The following is a 14995-nucleotide window of genomic DNA, read 5'->3' as shown; positions in this document are numbered from 1 at the left end:
CTGAGCATACTGTACATACTCATCATACATGGAATGGTTGTTTGATTGTTGGAGAAATGGGAATCCAATTGGTTGGGGATTAATAATAAATAATAATTTATTAAATTGATATGCCACCTGACTCCCAACAACTCTGGGCGGCTTACAATCGCTAAAATGTTTAAAAACAAAGAACAATAGAAAGAAATGCGTGAAACACCACAAAACAAAAGAACAACAATGGCAAGGAAAATAAACTCAGAAAGGAAAAGAAAAGAAAGAAAGAAAGAAAGAAAGAAAGAAAGAAAGAAAGAAAGAAAGAAAGAAAGAAAGAAAGAAAGAAAAAGAGAGAGAGAGAGAGAGAAAGAAAGAAAGAAAGAAAGAAAGAAAGAAAGAAAGAAAGAAAGAAAGAAAGAAAGAAAGAAAGAAAGAAAGAAAGAAAGAAAGAAAGAAAGAAAGAAAGAAAGAAAGAAAGAAAGAAAGAAAGAAAGAAAGAAAGAAAGAAAGAAAGAAAGAAAGAAAGAAAGAAAGAAAGAAAGAGAGAAAGAGAGAAAGAGGGAGGAAGGAAGGAAGGAAGGAAGGAAGGAAGGAAGGAAGGAAGGAAGGAAGGAAGGAAGGAAGGAAGGAAGGAAGGAAGGAAGGAAGGAAGGAAGGAAGGAAGGGGCACCAGTCATCCTCTCCAAAGGTCTGGGCGAAGAGCCAGGTTTTTAAGGCTCTTTGAAACACCAGTAGGGGTTAGAATAAAATGGCAAAAAAGTGATTATTTTGTGGCAGATGGCACTTGTTTTACATCTGTTAAAGACTTTGACTTAATCATAGCTTTTTGGAAAAGAAAACCTGATTAATATCTGCATGTGGTGTGGGGATCAGGTCATGTTAGCCAGCTTTGGACTGTTGATGGAATATGTTTTAGTAGGAGCATCTATACATAAAGCCTAACACATGTATATGTTCATCTTTCAAACAAACATGATGTAGGGTGAAATCAGTGGTCTGGACCCAGACTGGGTGAGTTGTATTTAGGTCCCATTGAGATCAAAGAAAACTTCACTAGTAACTAACTTTCACTGGTTTTCTGGAAAACTAAGTTGAACTGACTTATGGTTGCACAAACCTATCTGCCTTGGTTCAGGCAGGAAAGGCCACAATCCCTGCCTCCCATTCACAGACTGAATATTTGTACAGGCTTTATCAATTCTTGTAGTTATTTACAGTAGAAATAGGTTCATGACGTTTGCTTGGCAACAGTATGGAAGTGGCTTGCCACTGTCTTCATTCAGGATTTTTAACTGTATTTTTTTACTTTTGACTAGCCTTCAGCCCTGGGCCTTCTTCATTTCAGTCTATATAAGTAGTGTCAGATCTGATCGTGCCTAAATTTTTGAGACCTTGCCAAAATGACTAATTGTTAGATAATTAGATATAGATAATGATTGTTGAAATAAATAAAGATATAGATAGGACTGTACTATATTTATGTTTGTTAGGGTTAGGGTTCATATCTGCTTGGTCAACGAATCTTACTATCATTATAATATGCATAGTATTGCATCTTACAGACTACTTTTTTTTTATTCAGTCTTCTTTGCTGCAAAAAATGGCCAAAATTATGTTTTATGTTCCTTTGGTGAATTAAAGAAAAATAATTTTGAGGATGCCAAATTTATCATAACCCATAGGACAAGCATTAGTATGCTGCAGGATTTTTGTTCTAAATTTATTAATATTAAAGATGTTTATTAATGAGTCTGCAGTGATATTCAGGTGGATGGAATACAAAGCCCATTTCCAAAAATGAAATAATGTATTTTTTTTGATGGAGAAAATCAGGATCCAGAAGGAATTCCTTCTTAGGGGAAGATATAAGTTCTTCCTTCAATCTCTAGTGCCATTGCTCACATTATTTTAGAAGGTTCCCAACCCTTCAAAGCAGATTTAGTGGGGCAAAGGGAGTTGTAGGGCTATGGAAATTGTCAACAGTCACTGAAACCATTCCTTACCAACCAGGAGTTTGTTCTGTAAAACTTGGGATGAAATAAAATTATATGTAACATAGCTGAACTTTGACAGAAAAAACTAGCAAATTCTCTTGAAAGTTCAACAAGGAATAATTCCCATTAGAATGTTCCAAGATTGTTCAAAAGATCAATTTTATTTGAAAAACTCTGTACAGTTGCCATGAATTGTGTTTTCCAAACTGTGATCACTATGGGTCAGGTTTGCCCCATTGAGCTTTGCTTTCACCTGCAATCTCTGTATGACTCTGAATACCACCCAGTCACCACCACTCATATGATGTTTCTAGGCAGATCACAACAATCCATAAGAAACATAGTTAAAAACAAAAGTACCCTTCCCTCAGGTGCCAGACCAATAATCCTTGCACCTCAACCCCATCCTAGACCAATGCTTGGGGGAAGAGCCAGGTCTTCACAACACTACAGAAGGCTAAAATGGTAGGGATACCTCGCATCTTAGGTGGGAGAATGTTCCAAAGGGCTGACGCAGCCACCAAGAAGGTGTGCCTCCAAGGTCCCATCAGATGGCAACATCCAAAGGAGAGGATCTGGAGCATGCCCACCCTATCTAACTTAGTAGGACATGGAGACATCCTGAGGGAGAAGCGGTCCTGCAAGTAACCCGGTGTTGTGCCATGTAGGCTTTAAAGTTGATAACCAGCACCTTGAATTGCACTGGAAAGCAACTGAAAGCCAGTGCAGCTCGCACAGCAGTGGTGTTACACATAGCAGTTGGGTTTAGATAAACCACAGGGCACCCAAAACTGCAGGTGCTGCTGCATTCTGGACCAGCTGCAGCTTCTGGATGATCTTCAAGCCCAGCCCCATGTAGAATGCATTGCAGTAATCTAAATGGGAGGTGACTAAGGCATGGATGACTGTGAGCAAGGCCTCCCCGTCTCTTCATTAATAAAAAGTGTTTAAAAATACTGAGCTAAAATCTAAAACCACTCAACACCTTACTCAGATCTGATGAGGAACAATTGATGGGCATGCCAAATATCATTTTCATGTCAGCTAAATATCCATTTAATTGTTATGCCATTGAATCCATACTTAACTAGCTTGCTAATCAGAACATCATGGTATAATTTGCTTGGTTGAAATCAAGGTACATTATGTCTGTAACATTTCCACAATCTACTAATCGTAATTGTAATCCAATCAAAAAATGCAATAAGCTTAATCTGGCAAGATTCATTTTTCACAAATCTATCCTGACTTCTGTTAATTACCATCTTGCTTTTAAAGTGCTTACAGCTCTGTCTTTTAATACACTGGTCAAGAATTTTCAGACTAACCTGATCTGTAGTTCCCTAGACAGTCATTTTCTCATTTTTTTAAGGATAGGAGCAATATTAGCTCTCTTCCAGTCATCTGGCACTTTCCCAGTTCTCTCAGATTTCCCCAAAGATAATATATAATGGTTTAGCCTGACCATCAACTAGTTCCTTTCGTACCTTACAGTGCATTTCATTTGGCCCTGGAGATTTAAGGTCATTCAAAGTAAATAGGTATTTTCTCATGTTTCTATCAAACTGAAGTTTATTCATGCATTCAGTATAAGTAGTTGCCTCTGAGGGATTTTTAGACATATGTAAGTCACACAGTGTGGCTGCTGATTTTTCTAGGCCAGAAAAATATCACCAGTTTTACAACATGTTCCTGAATTGAGAAACGGGAAGAACAATGTTGACGTAGTAGTCAAAACAAATCTGTTGTATTCATTGTTTTTCATATCTCCACAAAGAACCAACAGCTGAATTAGTACAGGAAGACATAAGCAAAGGAAAGCAGGGATCATAGACCTTTTGTGGGTTAGCCCAAATCTTAATGAGATATTTTTTAATCAAGATGTAGGAAGGGTTCAGAAGAAGGCATCAGAAAACACTGTGATCATATAGTATTACACATGTACATAAATGAACCATTATAGGTTAAACATCAGAAACTGAATATTCAGATTGTCATGAGTGAAATGCTTTCATCGGAACCAGTTTACCCATTCAGATGCTAATTATGCTTTGGAGAACTGAAGAGAAATGAAATGGTACACATGACTGTATGAACAAGCCTACTTATAATGAAAAGATGCTTTCAGAAAAGAAAAGGGTTTGTGTGATTAAATATGCACTCAAATCGGTAGGATTTAAATGTATCAACTTTTAGATTTCACTCATAAAGATTCATTCATCCTTAGAGGAACATACTTTCATTCTGTAGATTATATTATGCCACAGCATGCAAAACTTAGAAAATACTATGCCAGGAATAATTTAACCAGTTGAGACGCTGCTGATATAGGTTAGCACAGTATGACAGATTTACAGATTAAACAAATTTGCTGCCACCACTGGGTTATGCTTTTTAAAATAAGGGTTAGAAAAATAAAGGAGTATCACACTTTGGTGTTTTTCCAGTGTGCACTGTGACAATGGAACAAGCTACACACTGAACATTCAGCCTTCCTGTGAATTCCCAGAGTTCTGAATTATCCCATCCATTTGTCATTAATATTTTTCCCCAGCCTAAACCAAAATCAGACAGAGGAATTTGATGTCTTCCAGATTGACAGGACAATGTCAGCAAGTAACTAGAATCCTCCATGTATTTATCTTTGAAGGGTTCTGGGCCATTTGCCAATAAGCCAAACTATATTGAATGCTGAATGCAAAATACATTTTTACTGTTAGCTTACAACATTATGTGTATCCTTTCTTACATATAGTTGGTAATCCTCACTCCAAGACAGCTGTTTTTTAATAATTTATATATGAATTTGCATAGATTTAAAGAATGCCTGACTCCAAACGAATACATAGTAAAAAAAAAAAAAAAAGCTAGAAACAGAATATATGCATCCAGAAAGACTATACCATACAAAATCTTCCCAAGACCTGGGTGAATAGCTATATTTTCTGTGGCTTCCTGAGCATCATCAGGGTGGGATCCATATAGGTCTCCAGGGTGATTCAGTTCCAGAGGGCAGGCACTGTGACAGAGAAGGCATATTTCTGATAGATGGCATTGTTTGATTGAGAGGACCCAGAATGCACCTGTTCTTCGAGAACTCAACCAGGCAAGCAGAAGCAATCAGAGATAGATGGTCCCTCAAATAATCAGGCCCTTTGCCATGAAGACTTTTATAGGTGGTAACCAGCACCTTAAATTGCAACCAGATGCCACCTGGCAACCTTTGCCGCTCATACAGTAGGTGTCACATGGCCATGCCACGTCTCTATATAATAACCCTTCTGTGTATAGCCCCCCCCTTTTTTTTATGGTGGTGGTGGGCTGACTTTGAGCCAGTGTTGACTCCTGGAGACTGCCTAAACTAGTCCCTGCAGTTTTTGGAAATGGTTTGCCCTTGCCTTCTTCTTCTTAGGCTGAGAGAGAGGGACTGGCCAAGATCATCCAGCTGGCTCTATACCTAAGGCAGGACTAGAACTCATGGTCTCCCAACTTCTAGTCTGGTGCCTTAACCCAATACCAAATAGTCCATGTAATTACATTTAATGAGAGATTGATTGATTTAAAAGATTTATAAAGCCACCTGTCATATAAACATTTTCACAACTTTACACTTAAAAGAAAACTGTAGGACTATGAAGAAGACAACCACTTGTAGGAGTCTTTAGATTTGTATAGAGTTGTCCCATCTGATAAAGTATTGAATGTTGCCACCTTCTCATTAAAGCGCCTCTGAACATATCCCCAAGATGGCTACTTCATCCTTTTTTCTTGTAGTGGATAAGAAAGACTTCCTCCTGCAGCTGAACCTTGTTCAAGCAACATTGGCTGGGTTCAGTTATTATACTAAGCCACAATGTGGTTTGTCACATTGCATCTTAATGTGTTGCATGAATGAAGCCATTATGGCTTTTAAAATAGAATTATGGCTTGATATGAACTAGTCCACTATGTTTAGCTAGACAAATAATGACTAAAATAAACCATGGCTTAGCTCAATGTATGAATCTAGTTTATCTGAGCTCCAGCACATTCCTATATTTTGGTTGTTGTTGACCCTGAATGCTGGCTTGCTTCTTTATCCTTACTCCTCATTTATCTTATAGTTCTAAGTAGACTCATTATCTGGGTCATCTTTGATTACCATCCATAACCCAGCCTGGTAATGTTGGGTATAATGTAGGGATTGCTGTCCATGCCAGATTTTCCCCCATCTTGCCTATGAAATACAGTTTATTTGCCAGTTTTACAAGGCTTCACAAATGTTCTTCCCACTCTTACTGTGGTGAGAATCATTCCCAACTCTAACAAGTACCTCAGAAGCTCAGCAATATGCATACTAATTTTACATCAAATTATACACTTGTGTTTCATGGAAACATTTCTCCAGCCCCAATATTTCACCTTCAGGAAGTTCTATCTTATGCTAACTAAATTAAAACTCATGATGAAAAATATGAGAATCTATTATGTGTAGTTGTGGCCCAAAAAAAAAAAAGGTTTAATTTAGGGCTGCTGATAGATAGTGATAGCCTGAATTAAGTAATTGTGGAACAGCTCCTTCTGAAAGATCTACCACATTCTTCAAATGCAGATGACGTTTTTAATCAGGCACATTACCTAACTAATTCTGTATATTTTATTTGTAGCTATAGAGATGGACTGTAATAGGTCTATAGCATAATAATAAATGAAGAAGAGAAAGCGCCAAATGATTCTCTGGAAACAGTATGTTACCGCTATAGAAAATTTACTCATCAAACCTATGAACTCTCTGTTTACAAATTGCTTCTATGCGAATGTGCACCTACAGAAAGATGGGATTGCTTATGTAGGCTTGCAGGGGTGAAAGCCAGCAGATAACAAGCAAAAAAAGAAAAGAGAGACAGAGAGATAGAGAATTTCCCGTCACTGCAAGTTAAGAGAAAATGCAATGTTTGGTACACGTGGATTTATCTCTGAGGCATGAATTCTTTCTTTGAGTTCTGTGAAGCCAGATTCGTTCTTGGCTTGAATCCATTGATATCACAGAAATGGACCTTTTGTGACAGCAGTAATTTCATTCTGCTGAGGCGACTTGACCTTCTTCCTTTGAGGTAATTGACATGCCAACTTATATGAGCCATAGCATTCATTTCATGCGAATGGTTAACATTCCATTGAAAAGGCCGGCCTGGTTCTCTTTAAGACCCAACCTTTTTGCCAGAGAAATTTCATCTTGGAGTTGCAGTCCAACTGAAGGACACTATATGAGCACATATGTGCACACCCACAAATACTCCACCTTTCCTGACTGCCACTATATAAACAAAAATGAGTATATGCTAAAAGAAAAAATAGTGTGATTTCATTCGTTTACTTTTAATATATTCATTTAAAATGTTTTTTTTTAAATCGCTTGGAAATTACTGCTGTAATGTTTTTTCAATTGGTTAGTGAAGTTATACATAATGGGCTCCAGTATTTTTCATTCCAAACCCTTGAAGAACTTAAAGAACATTCAGTTTCATTCTAAGCTGGAAAGATCCTTCAATGAAAAATTATACTCCCCTTCTCCCTCCCTCTTTTCAAACATAACAAAATACAAAGAGAGGAATTTAATAGCCAGGAAAGTTGGCTTTAAGACAAGAGCTTACCCAAAATCTCTTTGGTTCTCTTTGCAGAATGGGCTTCCGAGATATCCAAGCTTGCTGGAAAATCAGGAGTTGGTTTGGCTTCGCTCATAAAGCTTGGGGGTGACTAAATATCAGGAATTTGGATTTCATCCCTCAACCCCACCCTTGTTCTCAAATTCACTGATACCATAAATTCATTTTTCAAATGGAATATGTGGTGATTCTGTCAGGCTCAGCAATCCTTTCTTCTCTATGGACACCATTGTACATGTTCTTATGATGGCCCATTCATGTTTTTTTTAAAAAAACAAACTCTTGCAAGATACCCTGTGACTTTCAAAATCTCATAGGAGAGACAGTCATCTTCTTGGCAAGGTCATCAGGCATTTTTTTTTTTTTTGGTGCCTTCCATTAGATAATATTTCCTGAGCCTGGTCCCTTCCAATCTGTTTGGCTATTATCCCCATAATTCTTAGCGAGTGTTTCTAAGTGGGAATTATGGAAATTGTCATCCAACAATTCTGGAGAGTACCTAGTTGGGAAATTACTCATAAGGGATAAAATCTCCCCCTTGGTGGGGTTGGTGTTTATCTGACAACTGATTGGCACAATGTTTGCATTTGTTTTCACTGACTCCTGTAGCTTTTCAACACACTTAAAGAAGCATTATTTTAAATATTTATTTTGAAACTGGATTTCATTGCTTTGCATCTAAATATTTTAAGACAATAATCCTCACTCTCTTTCCCATTAATGTTGCTTTAGAGCAGTAGTTTTCATGCACCTCTTCACCGTTACAACTTGTGACTTAGTAGCACCCATAGCTTTTGAAATGGAGTTGGTATGAGATATGCCCACAATTAGTGAGGGTGAAAAATGAGTCTCTCATTAGAAAGCTCTTCTTCCTTGTAGGTAGAATTAGCCTGAATGGCCAGACATGAAAGGCAGAGGATTTGAAGAATGACAGAGCACTACATTTTACCTGTTAAGGTGAAGAATCAATAGTTTTCTATTCTCCTTTCTCTTTGCTATGCACACCAGACCTTGCTTTTAGTGCTTGAGTGCACTGGTAACTCCCATTGATTTTATGCTTAAATCTCAAGGAATATATACATCTTTGTAGAGATAATGGCACTCTTGGGAAAACAGAGTGAACATTGGCAGCAAAGGAAAGCATATAAGGTGCTATTAAACATACATGTATTTTATATCAGGGATCAACTCTTCTGATAGCCTGGGCATTCACTCCCCCATTTAAAAAAATGCCTAAAAATATTGAGAAATTTTACTCCTGAGATCTTGCATCAGAACACTGAAATGTAGTGTGGTCAGTGAGTTCTCTTTCAAGGTTTCATCTGTTGTTGTTGTTGTTCAGTCGTTAATTTGTGTCCGACTCTTCGTGACCCCATGAACTATATTGCGCCAGGCCTTCCTGTCCTTCACTGCCTCCCGGAGTTTGCTCAGTTTCATGCTCATTGCTTCAGTGATGCTATCTAACCATCTCATCCTCTGCCGTCCTCTTCTCCTTTTGCCTTCCATCTTTCCCAGCATCAGGGTCTTTTCCAAAGAGTCCTCTCTTCTAAAATAAAAAAATAAATATATAAAAAATAAATAAAATAAATAAAATCAAGGCTTCATGCAGAATCTTATTTGACAATCTCAGAAGTGTTATCCACTAAAAAACATGCAGCAAATGATTGGGTACTATCGAGAGCTGCCGTTTTAGTATATAAGTTGTAATTTCATCTTTGGATCATTAAAAGTCCTGCTTAGCTACTGCTACCATTTCCAATCTCAACTTCACCAGAAATTTCCTCTGCGCCTTTAATGGAGTATTTGAAAACTGAAGTCTAGAATCACTTCTTTCAAGTGAAATCAAAGTTAATTAAGTTACCATATTCCTTACCAAACAGTAATTCACTTACAAAGTAAAATTCTGGAACTCACCCCACTTTCTCTCTTCCTTTAATATGCTTTTCAAAGTATTTTAAAAGCACACACACATCAAAATGAAAGAGGAAAAATTGAAAAAAGAAAGAATAAGGACAAAGTAATACTTACCAGTCTTTCTGTTACATTAATAGAGAGACAAATCATAAACTCATATTATCAATTCAAAGTATAAGGTATTGTTTTTCCATTGCAGAATAATCTTTTTGCTACTCCCATGCTTGATAAATCTATAGTTCTTCATATAATGATAAACTCCAAATTTTGGGTATGTAACTCAGAATCACTTTTACATTTTTACAACATATTACTCTTCTGAAAACCATATTAGCAAAAATATGAGTATTAAACCAAAAGAGGATGATCATGAGGCAAACCCATACCATATGCATAAGTGTCTTCTTTATCATTTTACACTTCCAGTTAGCTAATTTGACAATTAACCCACTTTGGTGGGTGCGAATTCATACAATGATGCAAAAGATATTGTGGATTAATATTACAATGAAACGGGAATTATTTTTATTGGATTTTATGGATGATGAACTAGAAAAGAAATATGGGAAACTAATATTGTATATGGTAACTGCAGCAAGATTATTGTATGCACAAAGATAGAAGAATAATGAAATACCCACAGTAGAAGATTAGATTATAAAATTAATGGAACTTGTAGAAATGGCAAAGCTGACCAGTTTGGTCAGGGAAAAAACAGTAAAGACTTTTTTAAAAGATGGAAGTCTTATACGAACTTTTTGTTGAAAGAAGAAAAGACTGAATTGATGATTTATAGATTTGGGGATTTAAATGGGTCAAAGAGGAAGGGAAAAGAAAAAAATGGCAATTACTTGATAGAAAGAATGTCAGAAGTCATAATTCTAAGCTTTCTTTTTTTTTTCTTTCTTTCCTTTTTTCTTTTTCTTATTTTCTATATTCCTTTTTTTCCTAAACTTTTAATTTTGTATACTTTTATTGAATTGAAAAATTTTAATAAAAATTCTAATTAAAAAAGACAATTAACTCACATTAAATATTCTTTGAGGCATACAATAAATGTGAGAAAAAATATTTTGTTGAATGAATCACATTTTGAGTACATAAGAAACACGTTTAATATTTTTTAAAGAATCTTAGCCATTGACTTCTTAACATGTGGCATCCTGTTTATTCCAAAGTGCCTACAAAGAACCACTTTAACAATGTCCCTTAACCACTACCCCCTCTTCAATTACCCCCTTTCAGTCATTTGTTGATGTTATCATTAAACTGAAATAAACAGTTTCAAATAGTTACCTCTCCAAAGATATTTTCTTTTAGATAACTATTCCAATATATTTAAAAAGACTTCAAACCCCAAATGAAACCCCAACTTTTGGCAAATTCCATAGATATATTAGAGCTGATCATAACGATATGTGACTTCAACTGAGTAACCTAGTACTTTATTGCATCAATAAATATTGATATAAACCATTCATGCTTATCAATAAGACCTAATATATCATCAGCTTAAAAATAACAACTTGTGTTCAAATCCAACCATTTGATGATTACAATACCTTTTGATTGCCTAATAAGATAGATCAATAGCTCCAATGTCATATTAAATATACTAAAAGTCAAAGGATATCTTTTATGAATCTGACAAGACTTCTTGATAGGTGAGGAAATAATTCCATGTATAATAATACTAGCAAAAGGACTTCAGTACAAAAAGAAGGAAATTCATATTTGTCCAAAAACTTTCCCAAATATGAACTGCACCGTATCAATCACCATGGTTGATTCTAACTTTTCTGAATGTGTATATAAAATATCAGTTAGTAACCTAACATTATTTGAAGCCCATGGATATTTAATGAAACCAAATCATGTAGGATGGACAATAGAAAGTAACATCATTGCTGGTCTGCACGTCAGAATCACTGCCAAGATTTTGTCACTTGTTACTAATAATAGAAAAGTACTTCAAAATTTATTTGTACACTTATTACAAAATGTATGAAGTATAACATCATATGCTGACCTAGAAAATAAGAAATCATTCAGTTTTTAAAGAATGAAAGGACACTAGACAGATCAGAATGGGAATTCTATGTATTATAGTTAACTTTCCCCCCCACACAACTTAACTAATTTTGGGCCAATCCAGACCCATGACTAAGCCATTCATGCATTTTTATGCTTTCTTGCAAGCAGCACGTACCTCTGCTTGTAAATGGAGTGACCTAGAGTTGAAAGAAATCATTGGCTCTTGCTCAGTGTGTTACTGCCAAGGAAAGTATGAATTATATCCATGAATTCACCAGAAACTGAGCTTGACTCAAGAGAAAACTTCACTTACTTTGAATTGGTTCCAGTAGAGAAAAGCAGACTCTGAGCTGCAATTTCCAGCCCAAAGATTCTTTCCTACCAGCAGTTGGCATGCTTGCCGCCCATGTGTTTGGGGGGCAGTTCTCAAAGTTCTCAAACACAGCTATATTTGCAACTCGTGGGGGGAGGGAGAGGGAATTCCATTCATTCTTTGTACTTCAGCTTATTCTTAGCTGCTCAGGACATTTTCATATCATGGGATAATAATAATATTTTGCTATTACTCAAAAAGAATAAGCAAGGTTGATCTTTTGGAGTCAAAGAGATCATAGTTGACTGAACTTAAGTCAAGAATGTGATGTGGCTGCAAAAAAAGTAAATATAATTTTAGGATGCATAAATAGAAAGTGCTCCCAAATTACAGGAACTAATGGTTATATTCTCTTCTGCCTTGTCCAAACTCCCCCTCAAGTGTTGTGCTGAATCCTGGGATGGATTCAGTCGAACTGGAAGAACTTCAGATGACAATAAGGACAATTAAGGACTGGAAATTAAGTCCTTGAACAGTAATTGAAGGAATTGGAAATATTTAACCTTGAGAAGACTAAAGGGGGGGACCTGTGGAAGCTTTCTTCAAATACCTGAAGGTTAAGACCCCAGAGGACAGGATATGCGATAAGTTACAGAAAGGTGGATTCTGACTGTTGGGGGATGGGGTGGGGAATCTCCTCATAACAGGATGAACAGTACAACAATGAATCAGTTACCCAGAAAGCTGATGGATTCCCTTTCACTGAATGTGTTAATGGAGAAGCTAGAGATCTCTAGTCTGGGATGCTGTATTTTGGAATCCTCCCCTTAGCCAGGAACTGGATTCAATGGCCTAAATGTCCCTTGTTACTAGTTAGAAGCAGCTTGCCACAGTACTTTCAGGGACGTTTTAAAGGAAGGTGTTGAGTCATGCAGACCGATTTATTCAAAGTTAATTATAAACTTTTTAAGACCACCCTGGCAGGAAAACTAAATAATCTTCTAGCAAGCCTAATACACTCTGATAGGATAGAATTTGTTCCAAAGAAATATATGAAAGACGAAAAAAGTGTTGCAAGTATAAGAAATCACTCTATTAGAAATATTGTAGCTTAATAAAAGGATGGGACAAGTTCAAAAGTCCAGACTTATCTCCTCTGGCTTCAGTATTAAATATATATTTCATGAATGTGGTAAAGAATTTGACAAAACTGTTATAATCTGCAAGATTCAATTATTAAAAAGCAAAAATGAAGTCATTCAAGATACACTCCTTAGAATGATCAGATGTACTTTTGTGGTTTCATTATCTCCAAATGAGCAGTATAGTTCAGATGGAATTTTTTAAAAAGGTTGTAAGCTCAGATACTTGGCTGAATTTGAAATACTTGTAACACACAATACATAACACTTTATATATAAGTTACTACTGAAATATGATTTGGAGACTGAACAGGTTAAAGTTTTCATGATCAAATGGATGCAGAACTTAAACAGAACAATTTATATCCCACAATGGGATTATCAGTGGAAAACAAGCATTAAATTCACTGCAAATAATACATTAAGAGAAAATTGATAGATGTTTTTCCTCTGGTATGTTATCCCAGTGATGATTGCTAGGCATAACAATACCTATTCAGAAAATTGTTAGAAATGTAAAAATCAAGTTGGAACTTTTTACCCTAGGTGGTGACAAAGTTATAAAGCTCAACTATTCTGGAAGATGATCTAATATAGGATGAAACAAATCATAAATGTTGACTTTCCTTTTCCATCAGTTTTTTTTTTTTTTATTAAAGCTGATATACCTACAAAATACATGAGCATGGTTTATAAACGATAACTGCCACCAAGATATTTTAGGCTTTGCAGTGGAAATCACATTTAAGTTCTTCATTAGAGGAATGGTAGCTTAAACTACGGGAGTATGAATCAGTGTCTAAAATAACTCTATATGTGAAAATGAAGTTTAATGTTAGCTTCAACTTAATCGGGAAGCCACTTATAAAGTATAATTGTATATATGGGTTGGTGCCATATCTGAGATTTGGGCTCTCTTAAAATAAGGGTTCTAAATGCTTTAATTGTAATTGCTTATTTTTTTATTATATCAGTCTCTCAGGTAATCTAAAATTTGATATTAATAATAGCTAAATAAAGCAGTTTTGAAAGCGTTAAAAATGTTAAACTGTCGTGAACACACCTTTATATTATTTTAATCCAAACTGATATATAAAGATAAAAGTGAGGTGTTTCATCCAATTGAATAGTTTCTACTTTCTTTTAATCTTATCTTATATTATTCTGCAAGCGTTTCCATGCGAATATTTGTATTTTGTAATTTCTATGTATTTTTTTTTCTTTTCTTTTTAAAATAAATACTTTGTATTTATTTAAGGGAAGGTTTTGCTTATGCTTTCATCAAACAAAGCACCCGTTCAAAGATCTGCATGGCCATCTGGTGGAGGCAGGGGCTGAACTGTGATAAAAATTTGCAAAATTAATTTAGGCCAGAGATTAACTGATTCACTGACTTCTATGGGGAACAGGTATGTTATTTATAAGTACAGTTTCTCTTTTTCCTCCTCATTCCCTTTTGCCTATTTCAGTTGATTTAGACAGGCTGAACGATGAGGCAAAACGTTACAGCTGCACTCCAAGGAATTACTCGGTCAACGTTCGGGAGGAGCTGAAGCATACCCATGCGGTTTTCTTTCCTCGCTGTCTCCTTGTCCAGCGCTGTGGAGGAAACTGTGGTTGCGGCTCTACACACGGGAAATGTGCTTGCACAGCAGGAAAACTGGTGAAGAAGTATCACGAGGTACCTTGCTTTTTGTGTCTTTTTAAAATGTCTGTATGTAAACTGCCATTGTCTTTTTTAGGCTGAAGGTAAGTAAGATTTCTAAGTGCAGTCTCCTTGTAGTCTACTTCTTCCACACACATGCTTCTTCAAAGCTCTTCATCTTAAGAAGAGCTTTGACGAAAAGCCATGTGTGTGTATGTATAAAATATGTATTTTATATATGTATACATGGCTTCAAATCAGCGTTGATTCCCGGCGACTGCCTGAACTACTCCCTGCAGTTTTCTTGGCAAGTTTTTGCCTAGGGCTGAGAG

General features: G+C 36.1%; 1 protein-coding gene and 1 long non-coding RNA gene across 5 annotated transcripts in view; one reads left to right on the top strand and one right to left on the bottom strand.

The window, feature by feature from the left end:
- The window catches only part of LOC148216048 (uncharacterized), a 73897-nt gene extending 61346 nt beyond the window's left edge, over positions 1-12551 (bottom strand). The window contains exons 1-2 of one of the 3 annotated variants that reach the window (XR_015796101.1): positions 11877-12551; positions 7604-9161 (exon numbers count right to left, since the gene is read on the bottom strand). This is a non-coding gene — a long non-coding RNA (uncharacterized LOC148216048). The remainder of the gene's footprint in view (positions 1-7603; positions 9162-11876) is intronic. The other 2 variants (XR_015796102.1, XR_015796103.1) reach the window with 2 other exon arrangements.
- Positions 1-14995, top strand: part of PDGFD (platelet derived growth factor D) — a 155357-nt gene that overhangs the window by 129625 nt on the left and 10737 nt on the right. For both annotated transcript variants that reach the window (XM_088140625.1, XM_088140624.1), the window contains one exon: positions 14488-14699. In XM_088140625.1, the coding sequence (XP_087996751.1) occupies positions 14488-14699 (212 nt within the window). The remainder of the gene's footprint in view (positions 1-14487; positions 14700-14995) is intronic.

The sequence above is a fragment of the Python bivittatus genome, unplaced genomic scaffold (genome assembly GCF_059951505.1).
Source record: "Python bivittatus isolate LINGU-HERP-01145 unplaced genomic scaffold, Pbiv_v1 ctg000340_np1212, whole genome shotgun sequence".
Classification (NCBI taxonomy): Eukaryota; Metazoa; Chordata; class Lepidosauria; order Squamata; family Pythonidae; genus Python; species Python bivittatus.
Note: the sequence above shows the minus strand (reverse complement) of the source record. Positions and strands in the feature narration are given on the sequence as shown.